The sequence below is a fragment of the Planococcus citri genome, chromosome 4, assembly GCF_950023065.1.
Source record: "Planococcus citri chromosome 4, ihPlaCitr1.1, whole genome shotgun sequence".
Taxonomy (NCBI): Eukaryota; Metazoa; Arthropoda; class Insecta; order Hemiptera; family Pseudococcidae; genus Planococcus; species Planococcus citri.
The window spans coordinates 46,297,518-46,316,590 of NC_088680.1; the positions used below are offsets into that span (position 1 = coordinate 46,297,518).

The 19,073-nt window shown below is 33.9% G+C and overlaps 1 protein-coding gene and 1 long non-coding RNA gene across 7 annotated transcripts in view; both read left to right on the forward strand.

Moving 5' to 3' along the window:
- The window catches only part of LOC135843516 (homeobox protein Hox-A7-like), a 203,269-nt gene extending 193,481 nt beyond the window's left edge, over positions 1-9,788 (forward strand). For 5 of the 6 annotated variants that reach the window (XR_010558330.1, XR_010558329.1, XR_010558331.1 and 2 more), the window contains one exon: positions 9,094-9,230. Coding sequence is in view for 1 of the 6 variants with exons in the window: in XM_065361448.1 (XP_065217520.1) it covers positions 4,296-4,752; positions 9,094-9,503 (867 nt within the window). In the remaining 5 variants the exon portion in view is untranslated. Of the gene's footprint in view, positions 1-3,730; positions 4,753-9,093 lie in introns of those variants that run through there. The other variant, XM_065361448.1, reaches the window with a different exon arrangement.
- A 1,356-nt stretch (positions 9,789-11,144) lies between these two features.
- Positions 11,145-13,094, forward strand: LOC135843518 (uncharacterized). The gene is made up of 3 exons (XR_010558334.1): positions 11,145-11,335; positions 11,412-11,618; positions 11,704-13,094. It is a non-coding gene; the product is annotated as an uncharacterized LOC135843518 (long non-coding RNA).
- Positions 13,095-19,073: the final 5,979 nt, after the last annotated feature.

A 19,073-nucleotide genomic window follows, 5' to 3' on the forward strand; every position in this document is an offset into this window, starting at 1 on the left:
CCGCATTGATAAAAAAAAAAAATTACAATAAAATGCGTATCTGTATGTTCTTGCTCAATATTATGTTGTGAATTTTCACATCATTTTTGAAAATTTGTAGGTTCCATTGCTTTCTTTCTTCGCTCATTTCTTCTTTCTTTCCGAAACCGTCAATTGACCCAACTAAACCAAATCGGTGCATGAAAGAAGTACCCACTAAATTCTGCAAAAATAACTTTTTCTTTATCTACAAGTACATACGTTGACGTCTATTCAAGACATAGGTAGTGGATTTTTAAGAGACTTTTCATTTTTATTTTTTTGCCTGAGCGATGGGTATCCTAAAACTTCTTTTAATTGATTTTGTGTTATGTACCTACCATTAACAGACTTTCAAGAAAAATGTTTATAGGAAGGGGAAGAGGGAGAAGAACAGGAGTAAAATTGAAGAATCGAAAAGAGAACGTTCTAGATTTTTGGTTATCCAGCAGAAAATGATTGGATCTTACCATCGTCTGATTACATTTAAGCAGTCTAGATTGATCAGATCTGGACGTTCCCAATAACCTAGATCTGACCAGATTTAATCAGATCCAAGTTTTGATCGGTTTAGATATGTTTAGACCTGATCATATCCACTTTCCTCTGGATAACAATAAGGAAAATCTGTGGTTTCTCAAGTTTGGATTCATTCAGTAAGTATATTTTAAAATGAAAAAATTTGTTTCAAAAAAAAAAACATTTTTGATGGTTTCAATTTTTCTTCATTAACTACCTACTTAATTTTTTTACTTTAAAATTTTTATAAAAATTCAAAATTGAAATTCTGTTTTTTTTTTCTTCTGAAATTCGGTATAGTCTAGGGGTTGTATTGTTGGATGCTTTTCCGATTTTTTTTTTTTTTTTTTGAAGGGAAGAAGGAGGAGAAGACGAACAGGAACACGGCATTGCCAAGTATAATACTTACTGGTGAAAGAATAGGTGTTTCAACATTGCCACTCTCTAAATTTGAAACAGTCAATTTCACTGCTTAGCAGTCACGACATTTTGCCTTTTTAAAGCAGTAGTTTTTTTTTACTGCAAAACAGTGAAAAATTACTGCTTTAAAAAGGCAAAATGTCGTGACTGCTAAGCAGTGAAATTGACTGTTTCAAATTTAGAGAGCATCTAACAGATATTTTTTTGAAAAAAGCACTACTTTTTCATCCCTTTTTCCACTATTTTTTTTTCAAACAAATTTTCGGAAAGCTTTCCGCTCGACCCCCCCCCCACCCCCCATAACCAAAAAAAAATAATCAAGTCAAAATTTTCAAAAAAGAATGAAATTTGAAAAAAATTGGTTATAAAGTATCTTTTGATTTCATCGATGATTTGAAGGTTTTTCAGGGTGTCCATTATTTTTGGTAAGTCATTTCCACTGACCTTTCCAGGTTTTCCAGACCAATTCTGCAGAACATTTTTCCAATTTTGTATGCTTATACCTACTCCATACGTTAATTGAAGAAGAAGTGGGGGGAAGGGGTTTCATAAGTTTCTCTTTGAACTGGATACTTCTTCGGATACTTTGAAATATCTTTTTAATTAAAAAAAAATTTAATATGCAAGCTGGGGCGTTACGCTCCAAATTTTCTGGAGGGAGGGAGGGGGAATTGGGTACAAAAATGCCGAATGAAAAACCAACAATAGCCATTATTTTTTACAAAAATTTGTCTAAAAATAGAGAATAATTGTGACTGACAGAACTCCGATATGAAAATGACAAAAAAATAGGAGAGCCGATTTGGGGCCGGGCGGATATCATGTGTTGGGCCCCATTTCTAAGGTAGAAGCTATTTCTAAGTTTTTGAGAGGGGGTGCTGTGGAATAAAAATTTGTGGATTGATGTGGTAGGAAAACATCAATTTTGCGAATTAATATACGAATATTCATAATATTATGACTTATGAAAATTTTTCTCTTCTTTTTTGAATTTTCGAAGGCCTCAAATATGAAATTTTTTAGGACGAGAGCTTTTGAAAATTGTTATTTCGAGATGCCTAAAAACGATATTTTTTGTGAGTATGTAGTTTATTTTTTGGTCTTAAAACTTGATTTTTATTACTTATCTAGAAATTTTCACCTTGTTCTCGAAAGCATTCGAAAATCTGTGTTTCGAGAAGTAAAAAATAATGTCTTCCTTTCATCATATGCCCTTATCCGAAATTTGCAATTGATCATTTTTTCAAAATTCCAGGGATTTTGCGTGAAAATTACAACATTCCCTGACTTTTCCAGACGACCAAATTCCCCAAATTTTCAAGTTTTCCAAGAAAATGGACACCCTGTTTTTGTTGTGTGTTTGAATTTTTTCATTTTTTCACTACCTTTTTGAAGTAAATTTACTATTTTTTCACTACTTTCACAACCCATTAGATACCCTGTTCAAGCTTGGAGAAATTGAATCCAAAAAGTAAACCAATATTTGAACTCAATGTCTTCAAAAGTTGAACTTTTTTAGCTTGAAAGTTCAACTTTTAGCTTTTTAAAATTTTAACAAACCACCGACTATTTTCTATAAAACTTCATTAATGAATTGTTACAAAATTCAACCAATCTCGACTTGAGATATATGAGCTTTCAAAATTTAGCTGTTTTCACAACAAAAAAATTACAAATGTGCAAAAATAACGAGATTTGCCACCCAGCTCCCCAAACTTCGAAGCTTAAGGAGTTTAGAATGCGAATCTATGGTGTTTATTTTACCACCTTATAATTTTTGAAATCAATTGTCCAACTTTACCCAACCCTGTCAAAAATTCAGATAACTTGAAAAACTTTAATACCTATCAAAATCATCACGAATTAAAAATCTGAACCAAGACTTCCAGCTTATTTTACATCAAGTTTCTTTAAATAATCAAATACCCACCAATTTGGCACCAAATTTCACCCATCACATTCTACATTGTTGCATAATAAGTATGCAAATTTAGGGATCTCTCAAATTGAAAATATACGTGTTTAAAATGAGAACGAATTAAAGCGCTCATGAATAGAGAGCTTGGCGTAGGTAGGTACTACATAAGGGGTAACCCTCAAATTTGGCTATATGGTGCGCAGTGTCGGGTCGGGAGTAAGGTAGCATATGATAGACGAGGGTCAGAGAAAGAAATAGTTACTCTGGGCGTTACGTCGCTGTCTTTTTTTCCAATATATTAACCGAAAGTTATTGATGAATATAAGAGACGTTCGCTGTGCACGAGGGTGTGCGGTTCGACGATATACTTGTATAGAAAAATCATTTATTTTTCATGCGTCGCAATAAGGTATATGTTTAGCCAATGCTTAATATAAAAAAGAACACGTATACAGTACTCTACTCTCGTATTTTATATGTACGTATATGTTGTGACGAAAACAGCTGTATTAAGTTGGCCATGCATATCTGCGAATGATTACTTTTTTACCAGATTGGCTTCTTTTTTCCCTCGTTATAGGAACTAGTGTGGATATGAAAGTGAAAATTTAAAAAAAAAAAAAAAATCACCTATTTCCAACTTTCAGATAGAATTGTTACGAAAAGGGTACTTCTGTAGGGGTCAATGGACAAATTTATCAAATATTTGACCAAAGATGACGTGAAAGTAGACAAGTATCTACGTCATCGTACATTTACCTCATTGAAGAACTGGTACATCGCACAGTCGAGATGAAGCTACCAGAGATCGATGATTTCACCTTGAAAAACAGTACAGTGATATCGTATTCATCGGGTGTAGAATTGGAAATCGAATATAAAAGGATGGCGATATCACACTTGCCACTTGGTTCGTGATTGAAAATGGACGGCGCGACGCACAGAGGCGAATTTCAATGTCGTGGGAGAGGCAGCTGGCTCACCCCGTAAACTCGGCGAACAATTGATAAAGAAAATCCGGCTATACGCGTTCTATTGTGTAGACCGCGAACGTAAAAACGTCACAGATCAAACAATACAACCCCCACTAAACCATATACCCATTTTTGTATTGACACAATGCGCTGGGGTTCGGAACCGGTAAATAGAATCGTACGCGTATTTTGACCAAATTTTCATCACCAGCGCCAGATATCATTTTCACAATCAAACCACGCAGGTTCATAAAACAGTTATAACGTTTTTTTCCGGTCATGCTATTTAGCGTTGTTTTATTCGGCTCATAGTTCGCGATTTAAATCTGCTCTCCTGTTGCTATACTTATATTTTAAATACGATCGATTCGATTTTACGCGGTGAAGTGCGCTCTCGTAGATTCGCGTGCACGTCGAATTAGAGGTGTACAATATCTTATAGGAAAATGTCACATAACACCAGTCCGATGGTATCGTACGCCGGTTCTCTAGGATACTATAATCATCATCAGCATACGCAGCATCACTATCATCATAATCATAATCATCATCACAATCACGACAATTACAACGTCGAACAATACGGACGCGATAATTGCCCTTCCTCGTATCATTCCATCGCTGATTTGCACCACCATCATTCTAGTCAAAACACCACCGCTGCATTCTACCAGTCTCCAAGTAAACACCAGTATTCGGAGGATAGTAAAAATTCAAAATATTCTGCACCGTCTTTGGCGCCTGACTTCAATGCCAATGTATCCGCAGTACCGCAAAATACAAGTACACTACCCGATGCTAGTCCACCAGCTCAACCGCAGCTTGTCTGCGAAGCCAATCAAGCCGCTAAACCGGCTTCGACTTTACCGACGTTTCCTTGGATGAATTATTCTTCCGAAGATGGTAATACTTATACAAAAATATCTATGTACTCGTACATGTGTGTTGGGATGGAAACAGAAATAACTTCAAAATCTGTCTCTTTCTAGTCGACTGCTATACCTATCTCTCTGTTGCTATCTGCGCGTTTTTTTAATTAATACCTCGTGATTATGAATGGGTGCGGAATGAGAAGGTGATACGGTAGAAGCGTTGCGAAGTGCCGACGGTAAATGTGTAATCGATAATTAATGATTTATTACCACGAGCCTATATAGTTTGGTTATGACTGAGTCTTTTCGCATATTGTGCGTATATTTTCAGTATTGGTGTGATTAGAAGTAAGGCTACACATGGTTAAAGCATTTTGGACACAGGTATAGGCTCTGTAGGTAGGGGAATGAAAAGTAAACAATAGGATGGAAGTGTCCAACGCTGTTTTTTTGCAGCCTAAACTATTATGCTTTTAGTGAGATGCATCGTTCGAACGATATATCCGTAAACATCGTGTCGAACTTCGAAGATGTTTTTGTATGTGAGTACTTACGTTCGGCATCAACACTGATTTTTTGAGAAAAGAAGGCAATCTAGGAAAGAACTGCTCGAAATCAAAATTGAAGAGCGTGAAATTATCTTTCTACGATCAACTATCACTTTTTTTGTGAGATGCTTCATTCAAATGATATTCATGAAAAATGTGAAATTTCTGGATATTTTTTGCAACGAATATAGTTAGGTAAGTACCTACCTAAGATAGGTATTTACGTGAGACTCAAGATAACAATAATGGATGTTTATTAGGGGGGGGGGATATCAGAGGATTTTGACCAAATTCAATGAAGATCATCATTTCGACTGAAAAGTCTCTGAGAACAAATTTTAGCTCCGGAGGTGCCTCTGGACAGTAGATACCTATGGGCTCTGAAAGAGGAGATATTTTCGAAAAAATCATGGGTTTTTTGCTTTAGCAGAACCCATCCTGTTTTTGAAAAAATGGTCTATACTTACTTAGTTAGATACAAAATAATACTTGAAATTCTGCTTCGCCTCAGGTCATTGCCATCATAGTACCTACAAGGCCCTTTTTAATTGGCTAAACGTAAAAAATGTATAGGTACTTGCGCAAATTTTAGGTGATGGGCAAAAAATTGGCACTACTGTATAGTGTATGCCAAAATATTTGCTCAGCTTCAGAAATGATACCTCACGATGTTAGGTTGGGTAGGGGCTACACCGAAAAAAATCACAATTTTTTTGAAAATTCCTCCTGTTTGAGGACCTAATATCTTCCCTCCATAAGCAGGCCTCCCAAACTAAAAATTTTCTGAATGATTTTCAACTTAAAATGAAGGTCTCCAATTCTCCACTGCATTCGGTCAAAATCCTCCGACATTTTTTTTTTCGCGATCCATCCTAATTTTTATGCATATTTTACTCCACTTTTTGATCGTACCATAAGAAATAAGGTGAGATTTACCCTTAGAATCCATCAGAGTTATGATCCCTTCATCTCACAATGGAGGAATCCTAACTACCAGTATAGAAAAATTTTTAAACCGAACAAAGCTAAATAAAGAGCATTTCGATTTGTGGTGAGTTTTTGAAAATCAAAGGCCTTGAGTGACGAAAACCCAAAATTTTGCCAAATTAACCAAGAAAGCTGAAATTTGGTATCTATCCTATAGAAGACCCCCCCCTCCTTCACACCAGTCGATTTAAAACGATTTCTAATTGTTTTGAGCAGTACTGAGACCTTCGAAAGATTTTTTCAAGTTGTTCACAAAATGTTATTCAATGAAATTGGAAATTTAAACACTGATTATGCCTTCTGTTGAAAATCTGAAATTTCCAAAACATGACAGGATGCTCCAAAACGGCTTGAAACTGCATCCAATCCACTCAGAATGTTGAAAGTATACGGTATCAAGATAGTTTTTAGTTTTCCAATTGCATTGCGTAAGATTTGGAGAAAATTACATTATATTAGCAAAAATTTTCTAGAGTCTGCAGAACTGCTCAAAAGGGTTCTCAACAGTTCCAATTGATTCAGTTGGGGGGGGGGCGGATTAAAAATAAAGTACCTATCTAATTTCAGATTTCTACGTCAATTTTCTAAAATTTTGAGTTCTTTCCTTGACTCAATTTTAATTTTTTAAATTCTCCAAAAATTGACTAATGCACTTAAGGATCTTAAATTTCAGCTGGTGATGTATTTTTGCATACTTTTCAACTCACGATTGATCTGGTTATCTTCCTTGTCTGACTGAAAACTTGTTTCCGCCTTTTTCTCGAATTATGTTTCTAATGAAGTTGGCCTCTTTCCCATGGAAATACGTGAAAAATAAATCCGAGAGGTTAAAATTAGTGTTTGGTAACTGAAATTTTAGCGTTTCAACTCAATCGTGACGTAATTTCAAAACTTTCATTTTTCGTATATTTTTTGAGTGGTAAAATTTGAGAAATGAGACGTTCAGAATGACTTGAAACTATTTTGAAAGGACGCAGCATGTAGAAATTAATGTGTGAAGTGACAAGTGAAGTTCAACTTTCCAACTTCAGTTTGTGGAAAATTCAACTTTTAAAAATCCACTGGAGGCTCTAGAAATACTCAGAATGGTTTGAACCTCTTTTGAATCTATTTCGTATGTCAAAAATAGAAGTCGATACCAAATTTCAGCTTTCTAGGTCAATTCGTCAAAATTTTGATTTTTTTTTACATTCTTGTCTCAAATTTGGTTTTTAAAAAATTCAACAAAAATCTAAAAATGGACTCGAACTCCTGAAATTTTGACTAGTGGTACCTATTTTACATGTTTTTTTCGAATTAGCTTTGTTCAGTCCAAAAAAATGTTTTTCTGCTTGGGATAACTCCCTTGTTAAACGTAAGTATCAAGTACCTATTAAAAAGGTCGTGTTAATCCAAAATTTCAGCAGATCAAGGGGTCAACATTTTTACGTTTTTGACCGCAATTTGATCTTCAAAAATTCACCAAAAATTGAAAAATTAATAATTATTTCAGTATTCGAAATTATGACTGATGAAGACGTGATGATGTTCTTTATCATTCGGTTTCAATTGAACTTTGCACAATTAAAAATTTTTCGGCCAATTGGGATGTCCTCTTAATTGGGGAAAAATTAATCACCTATGTAATAGGGAAAAAGATCACTCCCCAAAGAAGGAAAATTTAACATGCTCTGTTTTACATTTTTGCAACGACTCATTTTTTTGGAGGGGGAGGGGGGCTTTTTTTTGAGATATTTCGTAGAAAACTTGAAAAGTTCAACTTGAACTGATTTTTTTTTAGGAAACAAAAAATTTTCCTTTGATTTTTTGCCACAAAAAATTCATGGTACAGGAAAAACAGAAAGCAAAGGTGCAACAAAAGAAATTGATTTTTGAAAGAAAAAAAAAACAAAAGTGGCTACAAAAAAGTGAAGAATAAGAACATTTCGAAGCATAAAAAATAATTATGATGAAACACTTCAGATTTTTAAATCCAAGCCAAGATTCATATGAAAAAATGACGAAAAACGAAAGTTTAGAGTATGCAGTCTCATCATGAAAATAATTTTAAAATCCATAGTTGATGTTTATATCAGTTTCAATGGATTTCAAATCTGAAGATATTCCTGGTGTAAGAGGGGGGGGGGGGATAAAAATGATCAAATCAGAAAAATAAGTACCTATTATTATTACAGCCAGCGATGATTTCTCAAATAATTTTAAAATAATTATAAACGAAAAAATGTTGCAATTTTGCTTTTTTTATATACACATGCTGTGGAATTCGATTCCCTCACCCTCCTGCCCTCTCTCCCCCCTTCAACTAAAGATACTATCAACAATTTCTGGTGAAAATAATTCCATACTTGACCCATTGAAAAATACATTAGATTTCGATAAATCTAGACTCATTCAAAACATAATCATATAAAAATGGCCGAATATATAGCGAATTAAAAAGAGGGGATAGATGATTGACAGTAGCTGCGCTACAAATGTCATCTCATTCTCCATAACTACAGGCTCATTGGTACACATGTAGTCCGACCTTTACCCTAATTTTCATCTCTCGACGACTTAACACACAATAATAATAATAATCACAACCTATACAATGCAACGGTATTTCATTTTTAAGTAAATTATAGTAATTTTACGCGTCGGTAATTTATTCATAGTATAGGTACTCGTGTACAGGGAAGGCCTAACACGAGAGTATACTATACATAGACCTTACCTACAGCCTATGCAGAACCAAAACCGCGCTCACCCTCCCATACACATTCTCTTCACCCCCTATACGCACGTATAATCAACCCTATATTTCAACCCATCTATGTATTTTGAATTGTTCGCAGGGAAACGTAAACGTCAATCGTACACCAGGCGACAGACCTTAGAACTGGAAAAAGAATTCCGCTATAACGAATACCTAACAAAGAAACGACGAAGCGAATTATGCCACATGTTACAATTAAGCGAAAAACAAATCAAGACTTGGTTCCAAAATCGCCGCATGAAGAAGAAAAAAGAAAAACAGATCGATCCCGCGATCAAATCCGAAGACGAGATCGATATTTTTGCCGACAAAAGTAACGAATCGCAGGATTACGCTTGGGATAAGACATCGGTAACTAGTCCGTTAATTATAGCTGAGGAATCTGCTACACCAACTGCAGCTAGTCTTAATCCAAGTCCACAATTTGTGCAGAACACGCCTCATTTCTTTTTTAATAATCCTTACCAGGTGAATTTGAATTATACGTGATAGGAGTTCGATGAAGAGTTTATCGTATATTATGTGTATGTATTATTTTGTTAATTTTTTCTTTTCTGCGATTATTATTATTTTAAAGAAAGGTGCATTTTCTAGTCGATATAATTTATATAATTTTAAAACAATCATCGTAATTTATAAATAATTTTAAAACGTTAAATAGGTACCTACCTACTATAGGTATTTAAAATATTTCCAATGATGTATTATGAAAAAAAAAATTGAACTCTGTAAAAATGTTTCTTTTTTGCCAATAAACAGGTATTCTTCTGTTTATATTTTATTTTGACTTATTTTGAAAGAAAAAATGTCAAAATATTTGCAAAAGGTATAAAAAGTGAAAGTAGTAAACGTTAAAAATCCGCAACACGAGCGTGAAGGTCGGACAAATATCCATCCCAAGGGTACGTTTAAGCCTTTGTTGACAAATAGATAACACAGTTCTTTCACCCTTTCTCGGATACGTTGTCAAAACTAGATCATTAAAGAAAGACAAATTGTTCTCTCATACCAGTTAAACCGTTTAAAGTTATTTCTAGTCTACTCCAACTGCGGGTGGTTTTCGGTTTTGGAGCAACTAGTTGTCAAATATGGCGAAATATTTTCTCGATATTTATTTTGCAAATTTTCATGAGTATTTTTTTTTCTGAATACGAAATTTTGGACGAAAAAAATTACGTGAAAAGAATTCACCTAGTTATACTAACCAATGTGCTGTAAATTACATTCTATTCTTCTTGTTCGTGTAAATTACACTTTGTTTGTTCTGGCAACATCGCTTCTAACCTTGAATTTCCATTCAGTTTTAAAAAACCATTAATTCTGAAGTGATGTTACCGCACATTGTGTACCTATATACGATCGCGAACCTATATACGAGAACATACTCTCTTTACAAAAGGGATGAATGGTTTCGAATGGTTTTGTCTTTTATTTAAAATAAGGATATTACGACTCTCGAGATGAACGATTCGCGCGAATCGTTCCTGGTTTTTTGGCTGATGTGAGTTTGGCAGTGAAAATTGTCAAAAAAAATTATTTTTGGTCTTCCAATTCCATTTTTGTATCCAAAACTTTCTCAAGAATATTTACAGCGCCGAAATTGCAATAAAAATATGAAAACGTCTTTCGTCTTATTTCAATTGAACTTATAGCTTTTAATAGGCCACAAATTAGCTGAAATTTAGATCAAGAACACTTCAATGGCCTTTGCATAAGATTATCACATTGAGGCATATCAAAATGTCATTTTTTCCTCGTTCCAAAAAAATCAATCAACCTACCTAATTTTGAATTATTTATTTCAGGCAATCGAAGCTTTTCACATGACCTAAATTTTCAGAAAATTAACATGATAAAAGTAAAAAATTAATGGAATGTTCGAAAAATCCCCTTGAAAATTTTACGAAATTTCTCTTATGTTTTGAAATGATTTCAAAGGACAAAGTGGACAACGAAAGTAAAAATTGAATCAAGAAAAAGATCATTCTGGAGATAAATAACATTTTGCAATAAAAATTCTAAAATTGCCAAAATGAACAGGACTAATTAAAAAGATGACTTGAAGAAAAATGATTAGATTAAAAAATTCTATCTATTGATTGAATATTTCTCAACATTTAATATCGACATTATATGTATGTACTTATGTGGTTATTAGTCTAGCTCTCAAAATTTCCACAGTTTTTTTTAATCTTTGGAAAAAGCATAAAATGTTTCCAATTTTTAAAATTTTTGTCGCATATCTCATCATTCTATCACCAACTAATGTTGATGGAATTGGAAACACAAAAACTTTCAACAGTGAGGAACTTGTAGAAAAAGTAAGTCGTGTTTGTTAACCTTGATCAAAAATTCATTTCAGCACTTCATTAGGTACAAAATTATTTATATTTTTAGGAATGGGCCCCAATTAGGGATACCCTGAAAAAGATTGCGAATTCATTAACCAACAATGAATTGAAATTTGAGTTGGGAGAAGTTCAGCGTTCAATGAAGAAAGTAATTGAACGAGCCATCAAAGCAGAATATGACGTGAAACAGCTACAAATAGAATGTAAAATGAATCGCCTTCATGAAGAAAAATATGCTTTGATGGCAGAAAAAGTAATTTGATTTTTGAAATTTTTTGGCATCATGTCCTTGTTGAATGAAGAATTATCTTCATTATATGTATTTTAATTTATTTTAGAGCAAGACAAGATTGCTTGAAGAGAAAATTGAGGGTCTGACTAGACCACTGTCCATCAGAAATAAAGCTACAAAAATTGAAAATAGACATCCAGAAATTCAAGGCACTATCCCACATGAAATTTTAAAGAAACTGAAACCGTTCGAAAAACCACTCATTCAACGACAATATAAATGGATGGAATTGCTGAATTGTAAAGATGACTTGTACATTCAAAAACTTGGAACTGATTTGAAGATAGCGTTTTCAAAAATTAAATCTAAAGCCGAAGACTCGTATGAACAGTTTAAATTGGATTTTTGCTATGCTCTTGCAACGGCGATCGAAGGAATAAATGAAAATATTGTAAACTATAAATATGAAGGGATGCAAGAAAACCTTGATGTAGGTGTAAACGATGCAGTTATTGGCCCCTACATAGATATTTTTTTTAATTCTGTTGTTTATAGCACGAGGGAAAAAAAGAACAGTTTGTAGTAGTATTACTGTAATGACCAAACCAGCGATCCAAAAACCGAAAAAAAAGTTAACAAGCATTTTTTTCGGTGGCAAACGAAATCGTTGAACTAGATAACAGTTACCGAAACCAAAAAATAACGGTTTCAGTTTCGATTTCGGTAACTGTTATCAGATTTAACGTTTTCGTTTTCAGCTTCGATTACAACTAAAAAAAAAAAAAAAAACAAAAAAAACTGCTGATTAACCTTACTTATTGATTATAACAAAATGCTGTAAGACGTAGAAAAAATATAGACATAAAAATTATAGGTGAATTAAATTAATATTACTTACTTCTTCAAAATTCGAAATACGTAAATCATTTTTTCATAAGACTCCGATTCGAAATAAGAGATGGAAATAATTATGTACATTAACACATTAAATTAAATCAAAACAGAAATTGACCAACCCAAAGAATTCAGTCACCAAAATTTTTGTTTGGGGGGATGTATTTTTAGATATTCATATCAATTTTCATTCAATTTTGACCCAAAATCGTTTCATCAGATGGGTGTGGACACCCTTGTCCTCTTCCTCTTTAGACTTGAGTAGAAAAATCTGGAGACAGACAGTTTTTTTCTTCAATTCCAAAACATATAGCCCTATTACTTCTCATTTGTTTGTGGAATTGGGGCTACCTATCGTAATTTTGGATCAGTGCACTTCTCTGATTGTATACAATTAATACATACCTACATGTTGAGAACCTCCATATTACCCTTCCCTCTCTTCACTCTGGGGATAGTTTCTTAAAAAAGTCAGTAATCCCCCCAACAATTTTTTTACAATATATACCTAAGTATGTATGGAAAAAATGGTCGTCTTGAACATAGATAAATTATTGTACAATGATAAGCAATGAATTCTGATAATAAATGCAAAATAAATGTAAGCAGGGGGTAAAGGAGGAGAAGAACACCTGCTTCCAGGCTGAGAAAATATTCTTCAAAAAAAGGCATCCAAGTACGACGAGAATACGTCAATTATATGTACATTTTCATAGACGACCTTCAAATAATTTTACACCAGCAAAAAATTCTCCAACGTAATGAAATCTCGATCAAAATTAACCAGGTAGGTACACGAAAAAGGAGGTATCTTCAAGATTCAACGATTCGTTAATGAATCTAAATAGACTGAGCATTGCAACTGATGTTCTTCAAGCAGTCAAGTGGAAGTATCATACCTAAGTCTACAAATGAGCCTAACACCTACATAAAAAAAACTACATAAATGGTGCAAGGTGCATAATCATACAAGCAATGTAGATAAGTTATGAACCCGAGACATAATTTTACCATGCTGAAAAAAATCCAATTTGTGAAAGGGGAGGGGAGGCACACATCAGGGCGAAAAAAAAACCACAAAAGGATTTAATCAAAATTTTAATCATGAATCTCATGAACTGATCAATTTCTACTTCTAGCATCCAATTTTTTCAAAAAATTTACAACAGGGTAAAATTTCCAAAATCTTTCTTCGATCTACATTAGATATAGTTACATAGGAACAAAATAAACTCATCGAGTTCGAGCTTGAGGCATCTAAATCTGCGTACAAATCGTTTGCGAACGACGAGCTAAGCACCTCTTGTGTTACGTCTAATGGTCGTTTACGTGGCTCAGGTAATGGCGGGATATTATTCTACCCTCTTCTATTTAAAAAGAATAAAAACTCGCAATGATCTACTTCCACTGCTGGGCTTTGAGTTTGTGTGCGTTAGCTCTTTTATCATTATGCACAGCCAACAGTTGCAGTACGTATAAAACGTATACCTAGTTTACAAACTCGTGTGCATTCTGCAAGACGTTATTTTCTAGTGGTCGAATTTTTGTATTCTGGTGAGTGGCTGTGCTGAAATGACAATTTGGGAAAGTGATTCTAGTGTAGGAGCCTCAAGAATTGATCGTGGGGTGGTCGTGGAGACAGAGCTGATGCCATCTTTCCGATGAAGTCTCGGTAAGTACCGAAAATTGTATCTCAAAGTGCCTCAAATTTATTCAATGCTGCTGTAGGTTCACTCACAATCAACACAGTAGCTATGTAAATTCACTAAAAAATGATCAACGATCTCAATACAAACATGATACATTGATACACAGCGAAGCATTCAAATCTGAAACGACTTCCATAGCACGAGTTTAGGCCTATAGGCGAGAAAACACGACGCTGAAATCGTCCTCGTGACTTTCCCTCTTTTTTTTCTACACAGTCATATTCCATTTCTATGACATTTCATCCCACAGGATTACTGCTACTCTTTAAGGGGTGACTGCAGACAATCTATAAATCCACCCCATGCTTGAACCAATGTTAAGTACAGATAATATGGTTGTGTTTATGAAACACGTATGAATAAAATGACCTATCCCAATCGCCTTTTGCGAATACCGCCAAAATTTCGCACACTAGACTAATACGATTAATATAATTTACGCTATGTGTCAATTTATTTTGGGGTAATCGAGTTCAAAAAAACATCACCGATGGAGAAAAAAGCCAAGCCTTTGGCTACGTTTAGAAAAAAATTCGACCGTATAATTTACATAATGTAAGATAGGTACTCGTAATTACAGGTTTTAATGTGGCCAGGGCGCGAATCGTGTCCAGTCTAGGTGTTCTTTTTTTTTTCTTTTTATAAAGCAGCCGCCATCGCTGACGTAAAAAATCCTCTATAAGAGTCCCGAGTGCGTACCTAGAAAATCCGCTTTATAAAGCAAATCATTTATATCGAACTGCACATGGATTAGTATATACTTTCGAGTACCTAATTCTACCGTTAGATATAGGTATAGGTAATAGGTATACCGTTCCATTACTACATGGTACCATACGAGACTTGAAAGGGTATCTTAACCCAGTGATCAGCTGTGTGGTTGGCGATAAAATGACTCATCCTTGGTATATAAACAGTACACATACATACAAGGTACCTCAACGTGATGTGATAACGTATCACTTACCAGTTACACTTTCGTATAAACCGAAATATACACCCTGGTGGACATGCACAACGTACGCAACGTCCTAAATCATGATTAATGAATATTTGGTCTAGACAACACTCCTACCATTAATATTAATGGCTTTTGGTTAAAGTTTAATGATCGTTGTTCAAAACAAATCATTGTCAATACATCGCTCTAATTTGATATTTTTCCTCTGTATAAATGTCCCACATACACACCATCATTGTCATTGATTGTCGTTCACTCACTCACACATATACGCAAACAGATGCACAGCACCGTACCATCTTTTATGGAAACCATTCTGTGTAATAGCAGATAATGTAACTACTCGTGATGTTTTAATCGTGATGGGATCAGTGTTGTGGCTAGGACACTGCCAAGCCATATTCCACGGTCAATTTTTCGCTATTGAGTATATAGCAAGAGATTGGGGTAAAGGAGGGGTGACTTTTGGCTGGACAAAATCCATAATTTTTTCGCTATGGATTTAGTTCTACTAGTTAAATAGAGGAAGATGTATAGCTCGTTATAGTACCTATTTGTGTGGAAAATTTGAACCAAAAAATGAAAAAAATATACGTAAGACTTAGGTACGATTTTTTAGCATGGGATATACCACGACATCCACCCTCTCCCTTCTTACTTAACCCTGAGTTTAAAACGGCTTGTTTTAGATTTTCAATGAGTGGAATAATAACAGGTGATGAACTGATGATCCTTCAACTCCCATCCACTCCGACTGATCTGAAATTTGGCTCACCGAATTTTTTCCAGTTTCAGGCAAAAAAAAACAATTTTTGTCAAAAAGCGAGACTTTTGACAATTTTAATCAAAGGAAGGGCTTTTTAGCAAATTTTGAGTAAAAAAAATTTCTTAGACAGCTTATTGAAAAAAAGACAGACTTGAGCAGTTTCGAAGAAAAACGAGGATTTTTGACAATTTTAGCAAAAAGCAGAACTTTTTGGGAAGCATTGACAAGGAAGTAATCTTTTTGGGCAATTCTGGCAAGAAAGCGTGATTTTTAGGATTGTAAGTAGGTACCTAGAATTTTCAAAAAAAAAATTGAAAATATTTAGCAATTTTGCTGGAAAGCAAAAAGTCGACAATGTCAACAAAGACGCAACATTTTTTGAAAATTATTGACAGAAAAAATTAATTGATTCACAATTATTTTCAAACAATTAATCTTTTCTGTAGTTTTTAGGTTTTAAAAAAAACTTTTTGGAATTTTTTGACAATTCTAGGTACATAAAAGCAAGACCTTTGAATTGCTAAAAAGTTGCATTTTTGGTAATTTTAGGCGAAGAGCAGGACTTCTGAGTTTTTTTTTTCAAAAAACCATAATTTTCGGCAATTTTGCAAAAAAAAATGAGATTTTTGTCCAATTTTTAAAAATTTGAAAGAATTTAAGACAATTTTTGGCAAAAAGCAAGACTGACAATTTTAGTGAAAAGTAGGATTTTTTTCCAGAAAGTATAGTGAGACTTTTGTACAACTTTGTAAAAAAATGAGAATTTTTGAAAATTTCTACAAAAAGCAGAACTTTTTGGGAAACACTGGCAAGAAATTGATCTTTTTGAGCAATTCTGGCAAAAAAACGTAATTTTTAGAATGGGACGATTTTCAGAAGAAAAAGCAAAAATATTTAGGTAGCATTTTGTTGAAAAGCAAGAAGTTGACAATTTCAACAAGAAGCAGCATTTTTTGGGTATCATTGGCAAAAAAATTCATTTATTCACAATTATCATCAAAAAAGCAGTCTCGTAGTTTTTAGTTTAAAAAAATCGAGAGTTTTTGGAATTTTTTTTGGCAATTTTAGGTATAAAAGTGAGACCTTTCAATTGCTAAAAAGTGGAATTTTTGGAAATGTTAGGCAAGGTGCAAGACTTTTCGGATCTTTTTTTCAAAAACCACAATTTTTAGCAATTTTTCAAAAAAAAAAAAAACCGAGATTTTTTCATTTTTTGAAAAGTCGAGAATTTATGACAATTTTTGGCAAAAAGCAAGACTGACAATTTTAGCGAAAAACAGATTTTTTGGCAATTATTGGAAACAAAAATGATACTTTTTCACAAAATTTCGGTTAAAAAGCGACACTTTTGGGAAATTTTCAGAAAAAAATTAGACCATTTTTCAATTTTTCGAAAAAAAGCGACTATTTATGGAGAGAAATGAGACTATTCGGAAATTTTGTAAATATATAGAAATTAAAATCTTAAAATCGGTTTATATGCTGAAGCCAACACTCTGAATCGATTGCCACAATTTTCAAGCGAATCTGGAATCTCCATCAAAAATTAACGTTTCTCCAGCAGCTTCAAAACGGTCCAGAAATCGTTTTAGTCAACTTTAGCAGTTGAAAATAAATCCTGTTAAAATTTAGAAATTCAGAATCAATTATTAGGGAATACAAGTTAGGAATCTCAAATTAGAGCAAAATTCATAAAATTGTTAATTTTCCGACAAATTGTTCATCTTATGACAGAATTAAATTTTCAGCTGCGGAAGTTACTCACAATATTTTCAGGAACAATTTGAATTCACTGGAGAAAAGTCAACTGTTGCTGTAGGTTCCAGATCGGCTCGAAAATAATCGTAATAGATTCGGTAGTCGACTAATTGAAAGAGTAGAGAAAGCTTTGAGTAATTACTGAACGAGTTCACGATTTTGGATTTTTTTTCAAATTTGAGATTTTCAACTGGTGAAAAAAAGTACACTCTTCAACTCATAACCTTGGATTTGCGAGTGATCAACTATCGGTTCGAAAATATGCCCTTCAATAGTCTACATATTTCGTCAATTTTCAAAAGTTCGCCAAAAATCTAAAAATCAATTTGGAGAGGTCAAAGTATAGATCTGAAGTACAGGTGACTTGCTCTTTAATTCGTAGATTCGAAAACAATCACAATCCGGCATTTTCGAAGCCTCCAGAAAATTTTCAAATTTCTTCAAAATTTTCAAATTACTGTACGGAAAATTAATTTTCAGGAATTATTCACATTGGTTCACTTTGCTCAAAAGTTCCCTTGTATAAGTTATAAGGTTGGTAGCCATTTCCACATAGAATTTTTCGGACATCAATGTATGCTTCGAAATCAAATATAGAAATTCATTTCAAGCACTTTGCGAGTATCTTGGCTGAAAATCACTCAACTCACTCGCGAAATGAAATTAATGGCTTATAATGAAGTCAACATGAATACACAGCAGCCAGATTATTATATATGTATATATACAATGGTTGATAAAATGAAATTGCAACATATGGGGTTGCCTATACTATACACGCAAACGCACGAACAAAGCACCTACGAACAATAACCCAGTTTTGATCAGTCTTTTGACCCTGTTTAATCTGTGCTTCTGCAAAAATACTGCATAAACTATGGAGGTCTACAACACTATGTGCCTTTGTCGTACAGTGGGCATCAAAGTTATATGCATTTCTTGCAAACCAACCACCTCGTAGACCAACTACTGTTCCAAGGTTCTTTTAAATGTTAATTTTTTCACGGTAAGTATGTAAATTTGAAACGCTGCGGGAGTCTGTGTGTAGCCTTTTAAGGTTTCTTTTTCTCAAAAAGAGATGTTCATCTTTCAAGTGTAGGTTTATAGATACCTAAGTGTATACAGGTTTCAATAATTCGAGATTTTTGATTCGGATTTAAGTAACCCTGATTACAATATCGGTATACTGTTTTAGGGGTGTTAATTCTTCGCACCCTCTACTCTACTCTTGATGTAAACCAACGACGATGGAAACGGGGAAAATTCAAAATGGTTATATTTGCGCTGTGTAAGTTGAAAGAAAAAAATCATCTATCTTCCCTTTGACAGATTTCGAATTCCCTTTTTGCCAAATATACGATTCTGTGTAGCAAGTTGTGACGAATTGA